This window comes from Lissotriton vulgaris, chromosome 6, assembly GCF_964263255.1.
Source record: "Lissotriton vulgaris chromosome 6, aLisVul1.2, whole genome shotgun sequence".
Taxonomy (NCBI): Eukaryota; Metazoa; Chordata; class Amphibia; order Caudata; family Salamandridae; genus Lissotriton; species Lissotriton vulgaris.
This window is the reverse complement of record NC_141694.1, coordinates 1167128130-1167149971: the sequence shown is the minus strand read 5'-3', so window position 1 is coordinate 1167149971 and position 21842 is coordinate 1167128130. Positions and strand designations below refer to the sequence as shown.

Genomic DNA, 21842 nt, shown 5'->3' with positions numbered 1-21842 from the left:
ACAACAGGGCACCCGAAACCAAAATAGCACCTTGCACCCAGCCGCCCCTGCGCCACTGTGGGTGCTAACTTGTATACCCCTTTGCCCTGAGCCTAATGCCAGGAGCTTTGCTCCCACATCCTGTGGCCTGCTCGCAAGCAGCCACCAACCGGATGCCCCCTATCCCCCATTGGGTAACAATGGGCCTCAGCACTCTGAACCCAGCTGCCCTAGTGCCGCTGAGGGTATTCAAGGGTGCATTCTTGACCTTGGGGGAACCCTAGTTCTAACCCTAGAATACCAATTCCCACAAACTTGTACTTGCCTGTAAACCAATAACTAATTTTCCTTCCATAGGATTACATTGACTGATTTTACTGAAAATGTTTCTAAATGGGTTGGTTTGTTTGGAACATTGACAAAACTGCAAATGTACTAAGAGTGATTTACTTACCTTTTTTTGTTTAGGAAATATCTCAGTGTCATATTTAGGCATATCACACAAAAGTATTCTAAAAAGTAATCCAATAAGTAATGTACAAAGTAATCTGAGAAGTAATTGAACAGTAATTTCAAAACATTGACTTACCTGTAATTCAATCAACTGCATTTGAACCTGAAATTCCATTGTAAAACATTGCTTACGTTTTTGCAAAGTATTATTTAACTTACCTGCACCAGGCTTGGCTTGGTTCTAGAAATAAAATACATATTATTTTTATTCAAATCAAATTGGTCTGAGTTCAGTCTTTGAGTGTGTGACATAATTTGCTGATTGAGTGGGTACAACAAATGCTTAACACTACCCTCTGATAAAGCCTTACTGCTCGCCCACACTACCACAAATAGAGAGTAAGGTGCTATCTCCTTTTACCTCCGCTTACCTTTGGGGTTCCACTGGACTCTGTGCACCATATACCTCATTTTGGTATAGCATATACAGAGCCAGCTTCCTTCACCGTGACACTACACTCCCTCTAATAATTAATAGAGATGTGTTATGGCTTCTGCTCCCATCCCATTTATCCAGGAAAGTTGCTCACTGCGGACTCATTAATACCACTTTTGAGCCTCCATGATGTATTTACAGTTTGCCTTGCTATAATTGTTATGATATAGTTGTTAATACATGTGCTTGTTAATAATTTTATTAAATACTACTTCTTTCTCTCCTTCTCCCTTCTTCATATTTCTCCTTACATTTACTTAAAAATTGTAATGCAATTGTTCGTCTTGTTCATGATCCACAATTTTAAGCATTTTTAGATTTCATTCAATGTATTTGCAATTTTACAAAGTTTTTCCTAGTACGGGTGTTAAACCAAACTTTTTCTATTATTTCATATTTGTAATGCTTGAAATGTTTATAATATGTTTCTTTTCGACTAATATTTCCTGAAGCATTATTACACTTAAAAAAGGCCTTCATGTTGCAAAACATTCTACAGAAGGTAATGAATGTGGGCGGGTACGCTGGTACGCATTTCACAACAATGGCAAAGTAGTTTGTTTTACTTCAATAAAGGGTCGCTCAAATAGTCACTCAAAAGTCACAAAAATGTCACACACTCAGAAACAGGAAAACGATACACATCAGCAACAGAAGGCGTCAACCTGTGCTCTTCATTTCCTACTATACAGGTCGGTTTACTAGTGAAAAGCGCGTTATCAAGTTTTGCTGCTTCTACGCATTTCGCGGGAATGCCACTTACCACTGAAAATACAAATGGCATCCCATGATGTCATAGGAGAGAACGGAGACGTCATGGAGGGACGTTGTGTCGTCAGGGATCATGGAATGACAAGGCGCGCATTTCTTCGTTCGGCCCGTCAGGTGAAGCCTGTGTCGTCGAAGCCGCTCATCTGGGGGGCCGTGATGGAGCCCGAGGATCCGGGAACCGACAAACCGGAGTCAAGGAAGCCCCGCAGAATATTCAGCCAGCGAACCTTCACCCACAGTCTACAGAAGTTCCAAGCCCTGGTGAAAGAGACCGCAGCTCGCAACATAGCGCAGAGGGAGGAAGAGAGCGACGTCTTTCCCGGAGGTACTGAAGTCTCGCCCCTGCCGATGGCAGGAGTGGTCTGGGGGACTGGTTCCGGGTGGGGTTGTATACGGGATGGGGCAAGGTTGCGCACTGCAGCCAGGTAGCCACGTTGTTAGCGGTGGCAGACCTGGTGACGCGCGACCTTAGCTTACATTATATTTCAGTGGGAAGGATTGCTTAACATATAATTTAAGTATGAAACGAGAATCGTCGCTGCATTGGAATGTATTCATGTATGTTCAGTAGATTTCCTCGATTTGGTATGTATTATGCAGTACATTTAATCTTCTTTTATTTTCAAATCAAAAATCAATGTGAATTAATGGCACATGCTTGCTTGCGTTTACATACTCCTTCCGTTTCTCAACTTTAGTGCACAATAAATGTTCCACAAACATTTGGCGTTGAATTTGTAGAGCATTCCAACACCTTCACGGTCATGGCTTTCATTGTCACCCTGTCAAAGCATTTGTCCCAGACTACACCCCTGACATTGATATGATGGCCAAGATACATTCCGTTCTAATTTTGAGATGTATGAGGGATGCTGCACCAGAGTGGCATTTATTTCCCTCAAAAGTTCGGCGTTGTTCAAGGCCCATGCATGCAACCTCCGTGATGACTCTGGTTCATACATAAATACATGGCAACAGATGGGAGCTCAGTGTAAGTCTACATTAGAGAAGCTTGCCGTACTGGCACGCGATCTCTTCAGATCCTTTAATTGTCAAAAAACAAAAACAAGTACATTAGCAGTGGTCGAAGTGCATTAAAAATAGAAGGGGGAATGTGTGCAATGAGGGCGAGGTGAGTGAGCATGGGGGCGGGGTCAAAGTCACGGTTATAAAACAATGGGGCATATTACCAAGCAATAGCAATAATACCAAGCAATAGCGATAATTATCGCTATTGCTTGGTTATAGTCAAAAATTTACCGCTGAGCTGCGGCGATTTTTACCGCAAGCAAACCTTGGTATTACCAAGGTTTATCGCAAATGCGACAAAAATCGCCGAAATGCATGAATATCGCTGACAAGTCAGCGATATTCATGCATTACCGAGCTAATGCTCTTAGCCATGTTATCCACCTCCCATTGGATAACATGGCTAAGAACTGCTCAGGGCAGGTGTTAGCTTTTGGAGATATTCGCGCTTAGCGCAAATATCTCCAAAAGTTGGTAATAGGAGATAGCGATGTTAGCGACTGTTTTCAGTCGCTAACATCTTGGCACGCCCACTTTGCATGTCATTCGTGATAAATATCACTGACATGCAAAGTGGGGCCCAAGATGGTCGCTATCTCCTACTAGCTGTCGCTAACTGGTGTTAGCGACAGCTAGATAATAGGGAGATAATTTTATCTCCGCTTTCTTGGCTTTTAAAGCCAAAAAAGCGGAGATAAACCCCCTTGATAATATGCCCCCCTATTCTGTAACTTTTTCGGTCTTTCACCTTCAGGTAATTACATTTAATAGAAGCCACAGAATAAATAACAAATAAAAGCACGTTAAGTTAATCAGTGTGGGAGGCACTATTATGCATTAGTGAAACCTATACTTCTGAATGCACTGCAGAGGTCAGTAATCAGAGAGCTGCAGAACTGAATTCTAGTTGATGCACTAGGGAATAGTGATTTGTGTATGTTTAGTTTCTACGAGGTTCCCCTCTGTGACAGCTGTGACAGAATTCACTCTGAATATGTAAGTCATTATTTTACATTTGCATTACACACAGTATGATAGGCTGCTACAAAATGCACAAAAAGGTTTAAGATGAAACCAAGAGCTTCCAAAATATAGATTTTTAGTAACACTCAGACTGTACAAAGTGTATTTTTTTTATTACTGTACTTTAAAAGGACATAGTTCAGAGCTTAGCTGGTGTTTGACTTCCACAATGGAATACTTTCATCGCCAAAATCAGCTTTCCCGAAATGAATGATTGGTCTCAAACAATAGATAACGATAACTGTCCTTGAGACCAAGGGCCTCATTACGATGTCGTTCTGAAAGCCTTCGAATGGCAGATGTATTTTCCTAATCCGTGTCGGAACCCATGTTTCTGACCGACTCGGAAATATTTAACCGTTCCGACTCAGTTCCAACCGGCATCTGGAGAGTCTGAGTCGGTCGGAGCCAACTCATACAGCTCTACGGACCTCGTTTCAAACCAAGCAATTATGATGTTAGATTCCGTCAGCCTTTCTGACTCGGTTTGTCTACCACGGAACAGCTGTCGGAAACCGAATTTGGGGGCCTGTAGAAGGCCCCCCTTCACCCGGAGACCTTCGGTTGGGGCCCGTGGGGGTAACCATGGGTCCCCTCTTTACAGCTAAGCACAGTGCGGCAGGCACTATGGGGTGCCCGCCACAGGGTGTGCGGTTTTCCGCAATCAACGCTTTTTTTCAATGGAAGCCTGTGTTGCTGGTGGGAACACAGGCTCCCATTGAAGTCAATGGGAATTTGACTAAACAGTGTTCAGAACCATCATAATCGGTCGCTCGGACTCCCAGAACCCTAATCAATTGTAAACGATTCCGACAAGGAGTTAGTCAGAATGCTTTCCGACCAGCATCATAATGAGGCCCCAAGTGTCAAAACAGAGTAGAATGCACATGGTGTTTTTGTGCAGGCTGTATACTGAACAGAGGAAAAATCTTATTGTCCCACTGTTAAAGCCTTAGAAATTTTAAGCAATGCCGTCCTGCATACCTGTCTTTACATACATTACCTTTTTTGGACATATGCTGCTTTATGCCTAGTTTTTTGTGGGTGGTGACTTTTGTGAATAAAAACTTTAATTATGTGCAATAATATACATAAGACAGCATTTTTAGACTATATTTTTTTAACTCAGTGATGTATGTGTGCTATATTTTTATCTTTGTACAATGTATCTGATGCATTGCTATGATTAACCCATGCTCAAAACTTGCATAGCTGTTTTTAATATGTGCATAGGATCATGTTGTAATGTCTTTTTGCTTTTATGATTTTAATTGAAATCGATTAAAGCTGACTTGCTTTCGAGGTACATTATGAAATGCTAATATGCTAATAGATACACTTCAGGAGTATAATCATATTTCCAAGTTTGGAGTGTCACGTTGCGAATGACAGGGATGTTAAGGAGGGTGAAGCCATTCTGTTCTATTGTGAGGTGCTGACAGTGAAGGGAAGAGGAAGAAATGTGAATACAAATCTAAAGAAACCTTAAGAGGTACTAGCACTAAGGACAGTAAACATATCACAATGCTCACCCAGTATCCTTGTGTGTGCTGAGTTTTTGTCACAACGAAATGTGATATGGAGAATGAGATAAGAATTTGGGGACAGCACATCAGGATAAAAAAATCCACATTCCAAAAACATTTGCTGCTCCTCAGAGAAATAGCTTTGTTTATGTTGTAGATGCTTATTGATAATCTCCCAAATTGAATAGCAAAACACCTGCCACTAAGGGGCCCTTCTGCCGACACAACTCTGATTTCAGGACCAAGAATTAGTGATTTGTAATATGTTTTTCTACAAACTCTTACAGATACAGTGTGCTCAAAGTATTCCAATGGTGTTTGGAACCATATTTCCTTGAGATGTTAGATGCTCCTTTCAATCTGTCAGAAACATTGAAGTTGACACTACCTTCTTCACATAAGTAAAATACTGTTATTTTAATTTTAATACAGATATAATTGATTATGAAACATTCCACAACACAGTTGTGTCTCTATTTGGACCAGTCATAACTGCTCAGGATACCAAAGATTTCTACAGGAAACTCAGCAGCAACCCAGAATCTCAAGTAGACTGGTGTGAGGTAGGATGTTACATGTTTCCTATAAAATGTATTCATTTTAGTAGTGTAATGCACCAATCATCTCGATAAATATGTAATGCAATGAAATCCATTCTTCAGTGCATCAAATGTAAATGTAAATGTATTTATATAGCGCAAATCACCGACCCGGTATCTGAGCGCTTGCTTAGGGAACCCGTCCTGGTATTCCCCTGTGAGATAACCCCAACAGGGTATCCACGAGGTGAAAGCCAGGCATCCCACCGTGAGGGGCCGTTGTGGAGACTAAGTAAGCTATTGCCCAGAGTCGCAGAGTGTGAACCCGTGAATCGAGTAGGCACCGGAGCGAGAATTGTCGAGTCCGTGGACATTTTAGGACTCAAGACCCCGCCGAGCTGGGAATTGAACCCTGGTCCCGGGCTAACCTCTGCTTCCAGGTCTGCCTCCTCTAACCAGTGAGCCACTGCTTATGCTGCTGATGTTGTCACTTCCCCCTATATGGCTGCAGATGTGTCTGTTGGTTCAAGGCAGGTGGCCTGTTAAGCTAAAAGAGCCCCCCCCCCAACACACACATATTCAGACCTGGGCTATTTTGTGGCAGGCTTACATTGTCCCATTTGTGCTTGCATTAGTCTGTTTTGTGCTCCCATTAGGACATCACGTAGTCCCTTTGTTAGATTGCAGATGTGAAATTGTGAGTGCTTGTAATTGAAAGCCCATGTGTACTACATTATGTTTATACTGACACCATGCCATTTTAATTGCTGTTTTGTATTTTTTTTCCTTTACAAAGTGCATGCTATTTGGATGATTTTACTTTCAATAAAAACATAGTGCATTTTACTAATCACCCTTGTAGGTTGATTTTTTTTATTATTTAATGTCATATTCACATGTTGGCTTTACAACTTTTGTTTGGTTCATAAGGCAAAGATGCACACTCTCAAAGACTTTCTCAAAGGTGCAACAAAAATACTGGCCATGTGCCCAAAATCTATTATGCTACTTATTGCATGCCTGTATATAAGTTGTACTTTACACTTCTTGATTTATTCCCTCTACCCCGTCCCTCCCCATTCCGAATATTCTCTGTGCATTTCGTGGAACATTTTGATTGTATGTAATTATTAGCAGCTGTTACAACCATTATTCTGGATGCGCTCCCCATCCAATGTAGTTGCTTCATAAAGAGCTCTTTATTTACCTCATTTTGCTTTACAACAAGAGGAATCTTGATGACGTGGACAGGATGAACTTCTTCTTCGTCCTTACTCTTATCCTCCTTCGTGTCCATGTGAAAAGCACTGCTGCCATACAAAAGGAGAACAATTGCGCTCTTCACTCATCTGTTGAGTCTCGCACTACCTCGTTTTATGCAGAGGACCACCTAAAGTCATCAGTGCAGCTTCCTTCTGTTAGTCCATCAACGATCAAGTAACTCGCAGACCAAGCCACCTAGTTGGCCGTGTTTTGCTGTGCCCCTGCTATTCTTTGGATTCTGCCTCATACTAGGCTTCATCGCCCATTCCCTAATATGCTTTCCCTGCCACTGGGCAGAGCGCCACCCTCTATTCACCCCATTGCACTACCTCCAGATCAGCTTCCATTCTCCTTCCTATACAATGCCTTCCTATTTCCTCAACCTCATTCTCCACTACTTTGTGTCAAGATACCAAAGGCCGGTGTTGAAAATCTATATTTTGAAGCAAGTACTCTAATGAAATATCCATTCCAAGATTTGTACCTTTTTGTATGTAATATATTTCTTTTGAGCCTTCCTTTTCTTAAATGCATTAGTGACTTTCTATTGTTTTACTACTGCTGTACGTTGTGCAGCATCTGCCTTTTATGTGTTTCTCTGTATTTGTACTCCTGCTTTGGCCTTTAGAATTAATTATCATTTCGCAGATTGATCCACCTCAGAAGTGTTTATTGAATGAAGAACATCCTGCTTCTTGAATATATAGAGTAATTCCCTATGTATTTGGTATCCATTGATGCCAATAAAATGTCTGTGGAGTGTAGAATGGGCATCCTTTTACATTGTCTGTGGTGAGGCGGTCAAGACCGTTTTTACACATTAACAAAAGCTGAAGCACCGGAAGGTGAGAAGGATTATGATGATTTTGAAGAGGAATTAATGAGGCTTAAGAAAAGGTTCACGGTACAAAAGGGGGTGGTGATGGACGGAGCATCTGAATCAATCAAACACTCACACCCAGTCAAAAGATCTGGGTTTAATCCATCACCGTTCTTTAGCCCACTCTGCCACCTCAGTTCAGACATGGCTATATGCAAATCAGTCTGACCATGTGCCTCATGGGAACAGTCCAGCCCGAACTGCCAAGCCGTGTCTTCCATGGACCGGAAACAAGCTTCCGAGGACCGGTTTCTGGCATTCCAGCTGTCTTCAGCCCGGCTTGCTTGAATCCAGTGGCAAAGTGAGCAAGGGACTCACGTCTGAGCATACCCTGCCACACTTATGGCATCCAAAAGGGGGTGGTGATGGACGGAGCATCTGAATCAATCAAACACTCACACCCAGTCAAAAGATCTGGGTTTAATCCATCACCGTTCTTTAGCCCACTCTGCCACCCCAGTTCAGACATGGCTATATGCAAATCAGTCTGACCCTGTGCCGCATGGGAACAGTCCAGCCCGAACTGCCAAGCCATGTCTTCCCTGGACCGGAAACAAGCTTCCGAGGATGAATTTCTGGCATTCCAGCCGTCTTCAGACCGGCTTGCTTGAATCCAGTGGCAAAGTGAGCAAGGGACTCACGTCTGAGCATACCCTGCTACACTTATGGCGGCCAAAAGCAGTACAAAAGGGGGTGGTGATGGTCGGATCAGCTGAATCAGTCAAACACTCACACCCAGTCAAAAGATCTGGGTTTAATCCATCACCGTTCTTTAGCCCACTCTGCCACCCCAGTTCGGACATGGCTATATGCAAATCAGTCTGACCCTGTGCCTCATGGGAACAGTCCAGCCCGAACTGCCAAGCCATGTCTTCCCTGGACCGGAAACAAGCTTCCGAGGACTGGTTTCTGGCATTCCAGCCATCTTCAGCCCGGCTTGCTTGAATCCAGTGGCAACGGGAGCAAGGGACTCACGTCTGAGCATACCCTGCCACACTTATGGCGGCCAAAAGCGGTACAAAAGGGGGTGGTGATGGACGGAGCATTTGAATCAATCAAACACTCACACCCAGTACAAAAGATCTGGGTTCTACTAGAAGGAAGATCGAAGGAGAGTGATTTGATAAGTTTACTACAGCATTAAGGGAATTAACAACTTGCAACTTTGGAGAGCCTACCTATGAGAAGAAGTAGGAAAGTAGGAATAGCTTGTATGATTACCCCCACTTTATGCCTGGTGCTAAGCTGTTATTGACTAGTCTGACTGGGATCCTGCTAATCAGGACCCCAGTCTCTCTGATTTCTCCCTTAAATTGTTATGTTCAGTACTTAGGAACACCCCAGATTGGATATTGAGGTACCCTTAACAGTGCAAGCGTCCTCTAATCATAGGGTAAGACACTCTGGGCGCAATGGTGGAAATCGCGTCTGCGATCTCTGTTACTGTTCAATAAATTGTATCCTCAAAAATTTGACGATGATGCTTTTCGTTGAAAATAAATCATTTAATTCAATTCATGAATCCATTCATTTGTACTTTATGTCTAACGTCGTCTCCAAACATCTTATTTCAAACTGATTTGAAAAGAATATTCCAAATGCATTTTGTGCACTGCTGTGCACTTCTTCAAGGAAAAGTAATATTTATATGAGATGTTGTCTACCTAATGGCACACGTTTAAGTGAGTAACTCTTGTTCTTGCCATAAGAGTCATGTTGACTGGTTTCACATCAGTGCAGATGTCGAACCATGCATTAACAGTATTGAGTGCTGAACGAAGTGCGCGTGTCTCAAATAGATGGTGCAAGTTTCGGTGATGGAAGGAAAAGGGCTATCAACCTCGGAAACTCGGTTGTCACACTAATAGCTATGTTCAGATATAACCCATAAGTTGCTACACAGTGTCATCAAAGTTAAAGTGAACAAGGTGCTTAAAAAATGACCAAGTAGTGCCGAAAGCTTAACATAATGTTGGTGTTATCGGTCCTGACTCCACTAAACAGAGTCTCACCTCCCATTCAATTTTGCTGAATGGTGCGATTAAAGATAAAGTGAAGAACGTGCACGAAAAGTTATCCCCGATTCATAGTAAATCGATTGTTGCCGAAAACTTAACATGTTAGTATTAGTGATCTTGACTCCACAAGACGGGGTCTTACCTCACATTCAGTTTTACCGCGTTTAGACAGTGTTTCAAATCTTCTTGAGTACAAGCTCGAGTAACCTTCGGGCTTATTAAGTAGATGTGGATACTGAAAGTGGACTACTGAATAAGGGATCAGGTTCAAAGTAGAAAGGCGGGTGCTATCAACTGTGTTTTTTGCAATTTTCACCCCGGGTGTGCTGGATATACTCAGACGTGAGTTCCAGGCTCTCCACACCACTGGAGTCAAGCTATCCAGGCTGATGAAGGCTGATAGCCAGGAACCGGTCCTTGGATGCTTGATTCCGGTCTGGGAAAGACATGGCTTGGTAGTTCAGACTGGACTGTTCCCATGAGGCACAGGGTCAGAGCTGATTTGCATATAGCCAGTGTCTAACCCAGGGTGGTGTGGAGTGCAAAAAAACGATGGATTTAGGCACAGATCCTTGTACTGGGGTGAATGTATGACATTGTTCTACATTCTGTCCATCAACTGTGTTTTTTGCAATTTTCACCCGAGACTGCTTGGGTATACTCAGACGTGAGTCCCAGGCTCTCCACACCACTGGAGTCAAGCTATCCAGGCTGATGAAGGCTGATAGCCAGAAACTGGTCCTTGGATGCTTGATTCCGGTCTGGGAAAGACATGGCTTGGTAGTTCAGACTGGACTGTTCCCATGAGGCACAGGGTCAGAGCTGATTTGAATATAGCCAGTGTCTAACCCAGGGTGGTGTGGAGTGCAAAAAAACGATGGATTTAGGCCCAGATCCTTGTACTGGGGTGAATGTATGACATTGTTCTACATTCTGTCCGTCAACTGAGTTTTTTGCAATTTTCACCCCGAGTGTGCTGGGTATACTCAGACGTGAGTCCCAGGCTCTCTACACCACTGGAGTCAAGCTATCCAGGCTGATGAAGGCTGATAGCCAGAAACCGGTCCTTGGATGCTTGATTCTGGTCTGGGAAAGACATGGCTTGGTAGTTCGGACTGGACTGTTCCCATGAGGCACAGGGTCAGAGCTGATTTGCATATAGCCAGTGTCTAACCCAGGGTGGTGTAGAGTGCAAAAAGACAATGGATTTAGGCCAAGATCCTTGTACTGGGGTGAATGTATGACATTGTTCTACATTCTGTCCATCAACTGTGTTTTTTGCAATTTTCACCCAGAGTGTGCTGGGTATACTCAGACGTGAGTCCCATGCTCTCCACACCACTGGAGTCAAGCTATCCAGGCTGATGAAGGCTGATAGCCAGAAACCGGTCCTTGGATGCTTGATTCTGGTCTGGGAAAGACATGGCTTGGTAGTTCGGACTGGACTGTTCCCATGAGGCACAGGGTCAGAGCTGATTTGCATATAGCCAGTGTCTAACCCAGGGTGGTGTGGAGTGCAAAAAAACAATGGATTTATGCCCTGATCCTTGTACTGGGGTGAATGTATGACATTGTTCTACATTCTGTCCCTCAACTGCGTTTTTTGCAATTTTCACCCCAAGTGTGCTGGGTATACTCAGAAGTGAGTCCCAGGCTCTCCACACCACTGGAGTCAAGCTATCCAGGCTGACGAAGGCTGATAGCCAGAAACCGGTCCTTGGATGCTTGATTCCGGTCTGGGAAAGACATGGCTTGGTAGTTCGGACTGGACTGTTCCCATGAGGCACAGGGTCAGAGCTGATTTGCATATAGCCAGTGTCTAACCCAGGGTGGTGTGGAGTGAAAAAAGACGATGGATTTAGGCTCAGATCCTTGTACTGGGGTGAATGTATGACATTGTTCTACATTCTGTCCATCAACTGTGTTTTTTGCAATTTTCACCCAGAGTGTGCTGGGTATACTCAGACGTGAGTCCCATGCTCTCCACACCACTGGAGTCAAGCTATCCAGGCTGATGAAGGCTGATAGCCAGAAACCGGTCCTTGGATGCTTGATTCCGGTCTGGGAAAGACATGGCTTGGTAGTTCGGACTGGACTGTTCCCATGAGGCACAGGGTCAGAGCTGATTTGCATGTAGCCAGTGTCTAACCCAGGGTGGTGTGGCGTGCAAAAAAAGATGGATTTAGGCCCAGATCCTTGTACTGGGGTGAATGTATGACCTTGTTCTACATTCTGTCCATCAAATGTGTTTTTTGCAATTTTCACCCCGAGTGTGCTGGGTATACTCAGACAAGAGTCCCAGGCTCTCCACACCACTGGAGTCAAGCTATCCAGGCTGATGAAGGCTGATAGCCAGAAACTGGTCCTTGGATGCTTGATTCCGGTCTGGGAAAGACATGGCTTGGTAGTTCGGACTGGACTGTTCCCATGAGGCACAGGGTCAGAGCTGATTTGCATATAGCCAGTGTCTAACCCAGGGTGATGTGGAGTGCAAAAAGACAATGGATTTAGGCCCAGATCCTTGTACTGGGGTGAATGTATGACATTGTTCTACATTCTGTCCATCAACTGTGTTTTTTGCAATTTTTACCCCGAGTGTGCTGGGTATACGCAGACGTGAGTCCTAGGCTCTCCGCACCACTGGAGTCAAGCTATCCAGGCTGATGAAGGCTGATAGCCAGAAACCGGTCCTTGGATGCTTCATTCCGGTCTGGGAAAGACATGGCTTGGTAGTTCGGACTGGACTGTTCCCATGAGGCACAGGGTCAGAGCTGATTTGCATATAGCCAGTGTCTAACCCAGGGTGGTGTGGAGTGCAAAAAAATGATGGATTTAGGCCCAGATCCTTGTAGTGGGGTGAATGTATGACATTGTTCTACATTCTGTCCATCAACTGTGTTTTTTGCAATTTTCACCCCGAGTGTGCTGGGTATACTCAGACGTGAGTCCCAGGCTCTCCACACCACTGGAGTCAAGCTATCCAGGCTGATGAAGGCTGATAGCCAGAAACCGGTCCTTGGATACTTGATTCCGGTCTGGGAAAGACATGGCTTGGTAGTTCGGACTGGACTGTTCCCATGAGGCACAGGGTCAGAGCTGATTTGCATATAGACAGTGTCTAACCCGGGGTGGTGTGGAGTGCAAAAAAACGATGGATTTAGGCCCAGATCCTTGTACTGGGGTGAATGTATGACATTGTTCTACATTCTGTCCATCAACTGTGTTTTTTGCAATTTTCACCCAGAGTGTGCTGGGTATACTCAGACATGAGTCCCATGCTCTCCACACCACTGGAGTCAAGCTATCAAGGCTGATGAAGGCTGATAGCCAGAAACCGGTCCCTGGATGCTTGATTCCGGTCTGGGAAAGACATGGCTTGGTAGTTCGGACTGGACTGTTCCCATGAGGCACAGGGTCAGAGCTGATTTGCATATAGCAAGTGTCTAACCCAGGGGGGGGTGGAGTGCAAAAAAACGATGGATTTAGGCCCAGATCCTTGTACTGGGGTGAAGGTATGACATTGTTCTACATTCTCTCCATCAACTGTGTTTTTTACAATTTTCACCCCGAGTGTGCTGGGTATACTCAGACGTGAGTCCCAGGCTCTCCACACCACTGGAGTCAAGCTATCCAGGCTGATGAAGGCTGATAGCCAGAAACCGGTCCTTGGATGCTTGATTCCGGTCTGGGAAAGACATGGCTTGGTAGTTCGGACTGGACTGTTCCCATGAGGCACAGGGTCAGAGCTGATTTTTATATAGCCAGTGTCTAACCCAGGGTGGTGTGGAGTGCAAAAAAATGATGGATTTAGGCCCAGATCCTTGTACTGGGGTGAATGTATGACATTGTTCTACATTCTGTCCATCAACTGTGTTTTTTGCAATTTTCACCCCGAGTGTGCTGGGTATACTCAGACGTGAGTCCCAGGCTCTCCACACCACTGGAATCAAGCTATCCAGGCTGATGAAGGCAGATAGCCAGAAACCGGTCCTTGGATATTTGATTCCGGTCTGGGAAAGACATGGCTTGGTAGTTCGGACTGGACTGTTCCCATGAGGCACAGGGTCAGAGCTGATTTGCATATAGCCAGTGTCTAACCCGGGGTGGTGTGGAGTGCAAGAAAACGATGGATTTAGGCCCAGATCCTTGTACTGGGGTGAATGTATGACATTGTTCTGCATTCTGTCCATCAACTGTGTTTTTGCAATTTTCACCCAGAGTGTGCTGGGTATACTCAGACGTGAGTCCGATGCTCTCCACACCACTGGAGTCAAGCTATCCAGGCTGATGAAGGCTGATAGCCAGAAACCGGTCCTTGGATGCTTGATTCCGGTCTGGGAAAGACATGGCTTGGTAGTTCGGACTGGACTGTTCCCATGAGGCACAGGGTCAGAGCTGATTTGCATATAGCCAGTGTCTAACCCAGGGTGGTGTGGAGTGCAAAAAAATGATGGATTTAGGCCCATATCCTTGTACTGGGGTGAATGTATGACATTGTTCTACATTCTGTCCATCAACTGTGTTTTTTGCAATTTTCACCCCGAGTGTGCTGGGTATACTCAAACGTGAGTCCCAGGCTCTCCACACCACTGGAGTCAAGATATCCAGGCTGATGAAGGCTGATAGCCAGAAACTGGTCCTTGGACACTTGATTCCAGTCTGGGAAAGACATGGCTTGATAGTTCGGACTGGACTGTTCCCATGAGGCACAGGGTCAGAGCTGATTTGCATATAGCCAGTGTCTAACCCAGGGTGGTGTGGAGTGCAAAAAAACGATAGATTTAGGCCCAGATCCTTGTACTGGGGTGAATGTATGACATTGTTCTACATTCTGTCCATCTACTGTGTTTTTTGCAATTTTCACCCCGAGTGTGCTGGGTATACGCAGACGTGAGTCCCAGGCTCTCCACACCACTGGAGTCAAGCTATCCAGGCTGATGAAGGCTGGTAGCCAGAAACCGGTCCTTGGATACTTGATTCCGGTCTGGGAAAGACATGGCTTGGTAGTTCGGGCTGGACTGTTCCCATGAGGCACAGGGTCAGAGCTGATTTGCATATAGCCAGTGTCTAACCCAGGGTGGTGTGGAGTGCAAAAAAACGATGGATTTAGGCCCAGATCCTTGTACTGGGGTGAATGTATGACATTGTTCTACATTCTGTCCATCAACTGTGTTTTTTGCAATTTTCACCCCGAGTGTGCTGGGTATACTCAGACGTGAGTCCCAGGCTCTCCACACCACTGGAGTCAAGCTATCCAGGCTGATGAAGGCTGATAGCCAGAAACCGGTCCTTGGATGCTTGATTACGGTCTAGGAAAGACATGGCTAGGTAGTTCGGACTGGACTGTTCCCATGAGGCACAGGGTCAGAGCTGATTTGCATATCGCAAGTGTCTAACCCAGGGTGGTGTGGAGTGCAAAAAAACGATGGATTTAGGCCCAGATCCTTGTACTGGGGTGAATGCATGACATTGTTCTACATTCTGTCCATCAACTGTGTTTTTTGCAATTTTCACCCCGAGTGTGCTGGGTATACTCAGACGTGAGTCCCAGGCTCTCCACACCAGTGGAGTCAAGCTATCCAGGCAGATGAAGGCTGATAGCCAGAAACCGGTCCTTGGATGCTTGATTCCGGTCTGGGAAAGACATGGCTTGGTAGTTCGGACTGGACTGTTCCCATGAGGCACAGGGTCAGAGCTGATTTGCATATAGCCAGTGTCTAACCCAGGGTGATGTGGAGTGCAAAAAAATGTTGGATTTAGGCCCAGATCCTTGTACTGGGGTGAATGTATGACATTGTTCTGCATTGTGTCCATGAACTGTGTTTTTTGCCATCTTTTAGTATGTTAGATGGATCGTGATTTTTGATTATAGATGGTGAGAGCGAACCTTATGAAAATGGATCAACGCTATTGTCTCCCCCCGTATTTTAAAATGTGTAAACAAAGTGCAAATTTACATAATTAGACGGCAACGCATGTGTCGGTGGGTGCCGATGAGTTCGTGTGAAGTGTTTATACAATGGTTGGTGATAATAAAAAAACAAGGTTGTTGGTTTCCTAAATAAATTGAGTGCTAAGATGTGTGATAAAAGTGCACTAAAAACCATACAAATACGCTACAGACAAACAGTTAGTGAAAAACCAGGATCGTGGTCCATGGTGACATAAGCAATGGTGAGCTAAATCGTGACATCAGTATTTCAATGGCAAATAAAATTTCCAATGAAGTATCACAGGTAACAAGCGAATTCAAGCGATTGTTGAGTCCTTTCGGTTTCATGGAGTCCATTCTATATATCCAGTTGTTCTCCCTCTGTAAGAGGACTTTATTGTTGTCTTTACCTTCAACTTTCTCCACAACCTCCAAGATGGTGAATGTTGGACTTGGCCCTTTTCCCGGAAATGTTTTGCTTTTCGCACCCTAGTTCTGGAAGTCCCCCCTTGTAATAACATTTTAGGGGCCCTGTGAGGTTAAAATGCCCTGGGTAATGTTAAAATCAATGCTAGGTGCAGGTGCCCTCTACCTTCAACATGGCTGCCATAGGCCCCTGCTACTGCAGCGTGGTCTTGTTAAGGCGCATTCTAGCTGCCAGGAGCTGGCTGAGTCCCCTGACATTGTTGCCATTCCAGCCTGCCTTGCCTGCCCACAGTTAGAGTAGGGAAGATCCTGGCACCTTCTAGAATAGGGGCGGAGCTTAATTTTGCCGCCTTAGAGGGTGGCCACCTCACCTGGGCCTATATAAGGAAAGGGAGGGAAACTTTCCAGTCAGTTGGGGCATCACTGACCTGGGGAACCCACGCAGGAGATTTAGGCGGGAGGGCCTAGTCAGGGACTTATGCCACTGGGAGTGACAGGACTTAGGTGCTGCCTCTTAAGTTGAGTGAGGTACCCTGAGCTAGCCCACTGATCTGGCCCGGCGGGAGGGGAACCCAGGGACCATCTACAGTGACCTGCAGAGGAATACTGCCTGCAGCCCTCAACTCAACCCCCTTCAAGTAACAAGAAACAAGAAACTGCTATTTACAAGGGCGCAAGAACCATCAAGCGCCGAGAAGAAATCTAACTACCACAGGACTGCTGGGGATCCACCAGGTAACGGACTCTGCTACATGGCCCTGTCCTGCCTAGCTTCCCCTGACTAAACTGCCTGAATTGCTGTTTGGCCTGACCTTATCTGGCTACCCCACGCTAGCTCCCTGAGCTGACTGAACTGGCTGTGGGCCGAGGCGCTGTGGTAATTGCCCCCCTGAGAAGTGCTGCAATGCGCTCCTGGGGTGGAGGCCTTGAGAAGCGCTGTCGACCCCTGAACTGCTAAGCCAAGTTAGCGCTGCATTTTCTCCCCGAGCGCTGTGTCACCAGCTGTATTGCCAGAACTGTTGAACTGCTTTCCCCCTGAGGGCTGTGACCGCCTGAAGACTGTTGCTGCTGAAAGCGCTAGAAGTGCCCTGAGCCGTCTGCTTTCCCGCGCGGTGCCCTGAGGGGGGAGTGTCGACCTGTCGGGTGGTGTCCCCCGCCCTGAAGCGCTAGATCTCGGAAGCGCTACATCTGCCGAGCGCAGTGCCACCGAAAGCACTGCTCGACATACCTCTGGGCCTGGACTTCACCGCCGCGGCCCAGCGCTCTCTTGTGGGCGCCAGCGCCGCTCTTATCGCCCCCTTCGGCGGCCCTCGGAGCCAGGAGAGGGCTGCCACGAATTTGAGTCAGGCCGCGCTAGGCCTGGGCAGCCGGGGCCCTCACCCCACGTGACAGGGGCGCCCGGCCGTGTCATTGCCGCGCCGCCGCCGAAAGCCGCGCAGCCATTGGCTGCCGTTCACCCGCCCCCGGCCGCCACTCGCCGATTGGCCGCTAGGGTCGGGCCCCTCCACCAGCCTTCTCCTGATTGGCCCCCGGGCCTGGAGGCCAGGGAAGGTGTGGGAACCGCCTGGTGGGATGCCGGAGGGCTCCGTGAGAGAGCAGGAGCCCCCACCGGCCAGCGAAGCCCGGACAGGCCGGGAATCCTCACGGAGGGGGCCCGGAAGAGCGAGAGCCCCCTCCGACGTGTTGCACCCCCTGAGGCTGGCTGTACCATCGGCGCTGGGGCCAGAGTAGACTGGCTGCGCCCCGTGACCGGATCGGACTCACATCCACCAGAGGGCTCAAGGAGGAGTAAGAGCCCTCCCCACCACCGGAATCCTACGCAAGGGCTCCCTGAGGAGCCGAAGACCAAAAGGTAAACTCCGGGAGGAGGAGGGCGGCCGCATAAGTGAACGCGGGGCCCCCAGGGAGATCAAAGGAGGCCCCGGGCCACCCCTCCCCTGCCGAGACTGTTGTTGGGCCCTGTTGGCCCCTGTAACTTGAAAAAGGTCCTTTGAACTGAGCCAGGAGGTTATTTCAGCCCCACTGAACTGCCTACAGAGACCCCTTCCCACAGAAAGACCATGGGGAAGATACAGAGTGTTTAGTGTCCCAGAGGAGATGTGTTATATGCACAAGCCAAGTGAATAGGTTTAATGAAATGCAAAGTTTCCCCAAAATGCCTGGGTCTCCTTGCCTAATGCAAGGTTGGAAGTAATGTAATGCTCATTTGAAGCCTGATGCAGGGCTTATGGGGGCTAAGGAAATACTTGGGGCCTATTGAAATACTTGGTACTGGCTAATTAAATGTTTACTCCTGCCTAGTGCAAGGCCTTTAGGAATGCCCTCAGTTACCTAAGGACATGTTCTACTCTTGCATACCAAGATGTTGCCTGATTTTCCAGGAAGTGTTTACTCAGGCATAGGGACAGGTTGACTCTTGCTTAATGTAATGTTTACACTGCTTCCTTAATGGGATGCTGATTGAGTCCTCAGGCACAACATCTATTCCTACCTAATGAAATGTTGACCTACCTAATGAAATGTTTTACCTGCTATGACATGTTTTACTCCTGCTCAGGGAAGTGTTCTCTACTACTGCCACGACAGTGATCTGCCAGTGCCTAGGGAGATGTTCGCCCTAGCCTAATGGGCGGTTGTATTCTGGTAATGAGAGGTTGCCCGAATTCTAAAAGATTGGGGACTGCATGAGGTTCCCTGAGGAAATGTTTTATTCCTGTCTAACGCAGTGTTCCATGAGCGCTACTCCAGGAAATGTTAACGCTGAGAAACCTAGTGTTTATTCTTCTAATGAAATGAGTAAAGCTGCGTCGTGAAACGTTTAAATGCCTAAGGAGATGTTTATCTTTGCATAAGGAAATGTTTATACCGGCTCATAGGGATTACGGAAAGGTTTACTTCTGACTACCGTATTTTCCGGCGTATAAGACGACTTTTTAACCCCTTAAAATGTTTTCAAAAGTCGGGGGTCGTCTAATACCACCAAATACACCAAATTTTTATGAGTGGAAGCAACGCTCCACCGACTTTGAATTTGCACCCAGGAACCCTCCAATATGACCTGGGCTCTACTCGCGCGTTCACACTCCCTGTGCCGTAGCAGGACTTTACCCGAAGGTGTCTGCCCGCTTCACAATAGGACCGGTAATGATACATGAAGAACAAGTACACGTTTACCGGTACATTAATCTAAAATTGCACATGATTTAAGCACAGTTACTTACCGGTACAGTCCCGTAGTGCCGATGGGAGAGGGTCCACGGGGCATTTCGGTATTTTCTTACTGCGTCTTCAGCCTAGAGACACAGCGGTATATGCGCTGATCTGGCGCCATAATCCTCACGTTCATCGGAAGTAGAGGAGCGTCACTAGCGCACGTCATCTACTCAGTTCATGGACATGGAAAGGGGACTGCAGAAGGTTCCAGCCGGCAATACAGTACCGGAACATAATGTTTGGAAGTGTTGGAAGTGGGGGTCGTCTTATACGGCGAGTATAGGACGAAACCTACATTTCATCATGAAAAGTAGGGGGGCGTCTTATACGCCGGGTCGTCCTATACGCCGGAAAATACGGTAATTAAATGTTTAATCCTGTTTAGAGCTGCAATCCCTGAAGGCATACAGGTATCTAGTGAAAGAGTTAACCTTACCTACTAAAAGGGTTTACCTTGGTCAATTAACTGTTCTACATTTAATGAACTGGTTATTCTTCCATAGGAAAATGTGAAGTAATGAGATGCTACTTCTTCCATGAAATGTTTATTGCTACGTGCTGAATTGGAAATGGAACTGCTCCCTTTACTCCCCTCTAATGAAATGCTTTGATGAGTAATTGATACTGTGATTTTCCACTCCTGAACCTTAATCTTATAAAAAAGTTATTTGATTTTTAATCAAGCTCACTGGAGTGGCGTCAGTCATTGCGTGCCTTTTATTGTCTCAGTGGATGCGTGTGCTGTGTAGTCACTTAACACCTAAGCTTTCGGGTGCCTACCTGCTCGTGCCAGGCTACCCCCGGGGAACTGGCGACCCCAGTTCCTACAGTGAACTTTAATTGTGCAATGTTATGCAATCTCTCATTGAAATGGGTGGCTACTGTGGACTTGGTGTTCTTAGTTCTGATGTTACTTTTATGTTCCAATATGCAAGTCTTTATTTTTCTGCTGGTTTTACCGACATAAACTAAGCTGCAAGGGCACTTTAGAAGGTAAATTACGTTTAAGGTGTCATAGTTGGCTGTTACATGCAGTTTTATGGGTGTACCTCTCATTGGGTGAGTAATGGTGTTACCTTTGATTATGTTATGGCAGTTGATGCAATAATGACAAGGCATGGTCCCTTTGTGTTGTACTCCCTCTGGTAGCACAGTTAGTTTCAGGACCTCCTGTATATTTTGACTTCTTCTATAAGCAAATATGGGTTCATTGTTAAAGATGCCTTTGAAGTCTGGTATAAGCACTTCACACGAACTCAGTGACACCCACCGATACATGCGTTGTGGTCTAATTATGTCAACTTGCGCTTTGTTTTAAAATATGGGGGGAGACACTGGTGTTGATCTATTTTCATAAGGTTCGCTCTCACCACCTATAATCAACAATTACGATCCATCTAACATACTAAAAGATGGCACCCGCCTTTCTACTTTGAACCTGATCACATGATCAGTAGTCCACTTTCAGTATCCACAGATACTTAATAAGCCCTACGGTTACTCAAGCTTGTACTCGAGAAGATTTGCAACACTGCCTAAACGCGGTAAAACTGAATGTGAGGTAAGTCCCTGTCTTGAGGAGTCAAGATCGCTAATACTAACATGTTTTTAAGTTTTTGGCACCGCTCAATTTACTATGAATCGGGGATCACTTTTTGTGCACGTTCTTCACTTTAACTTTGATCGCACCGTTCAGCAAAATTGAATGGGAGGTAAGACTCAGTTTTGTGGAGTCAGGACCGTTAACACCAACATGATTTTAAGCTTTCGGCCCTACTTGGTCATTTTTCAAGCACCTTGTTCACTTTAACTTTGATGGCACCGTTTAGCAACTTATGGGTTATACCTGAACATAACTATTAGTCTGACAACCGAGTTTCCGAGGTTAATATTGCTTTCCTAGTATATGGTACTAAGATACCCAGGGCATAGGCACCCCAGAAGTCCCCCATCAGCTGAAGCATGTATAATGCCACCAATTGGAGACCATTCAAACTACAACTACAGGCCTGCCATTATAGCCTGTGTAGGCTGGTGCTAGCAACACTTACGAAAGATATGTCTTCTATAGCTAGAGTCACTGAACTTAAAACCTGTAAGTCACCCCTATAGCAGGTCTTTACAATCCTGAGGGCAGGGTGCTTGGTTCTAAGTGTGAGGGTGCCCCTGCACAAGCAGGACATCCCTACAGCCTACAGAGTCCATTCTCCCTGGTTGTAAGTGAAGCAGCCTTATAACATAAAGAGGGGCACCGTGTAAGAATGAGATGACCATCTCAAAATCGGCTGCAACGA

General features: G+C 45.9%; 1 protein-coding gene across 1 annotated transcript in view; it reads left to right on the top strand.

Annotated features, from left to right (window-relative positions):
- The first annotated feature begins 1855 nt into the window (after nt 1–1855).
- WDR64 (WD repeat domain 64) overlaps nt 1856–21842 on the top strand; it is a 2246160-nt gene continuing 2226173 nt past the window's right edge. Inside the window, exons 1-3 of the mRNA XM_086925751.1 lie at nt 1856–2024; nt 5232–5243; nt 5710–5840. Coding sequence (XP_086781877.1) covers nt 1856–2024; nt 5232–5243; nt 5710–5840 — 312 coding nt within the window. The remainder of the gene's footprint in view (nt 2025–5231; nt 5244–5709; nt 5841–21842) is intronic.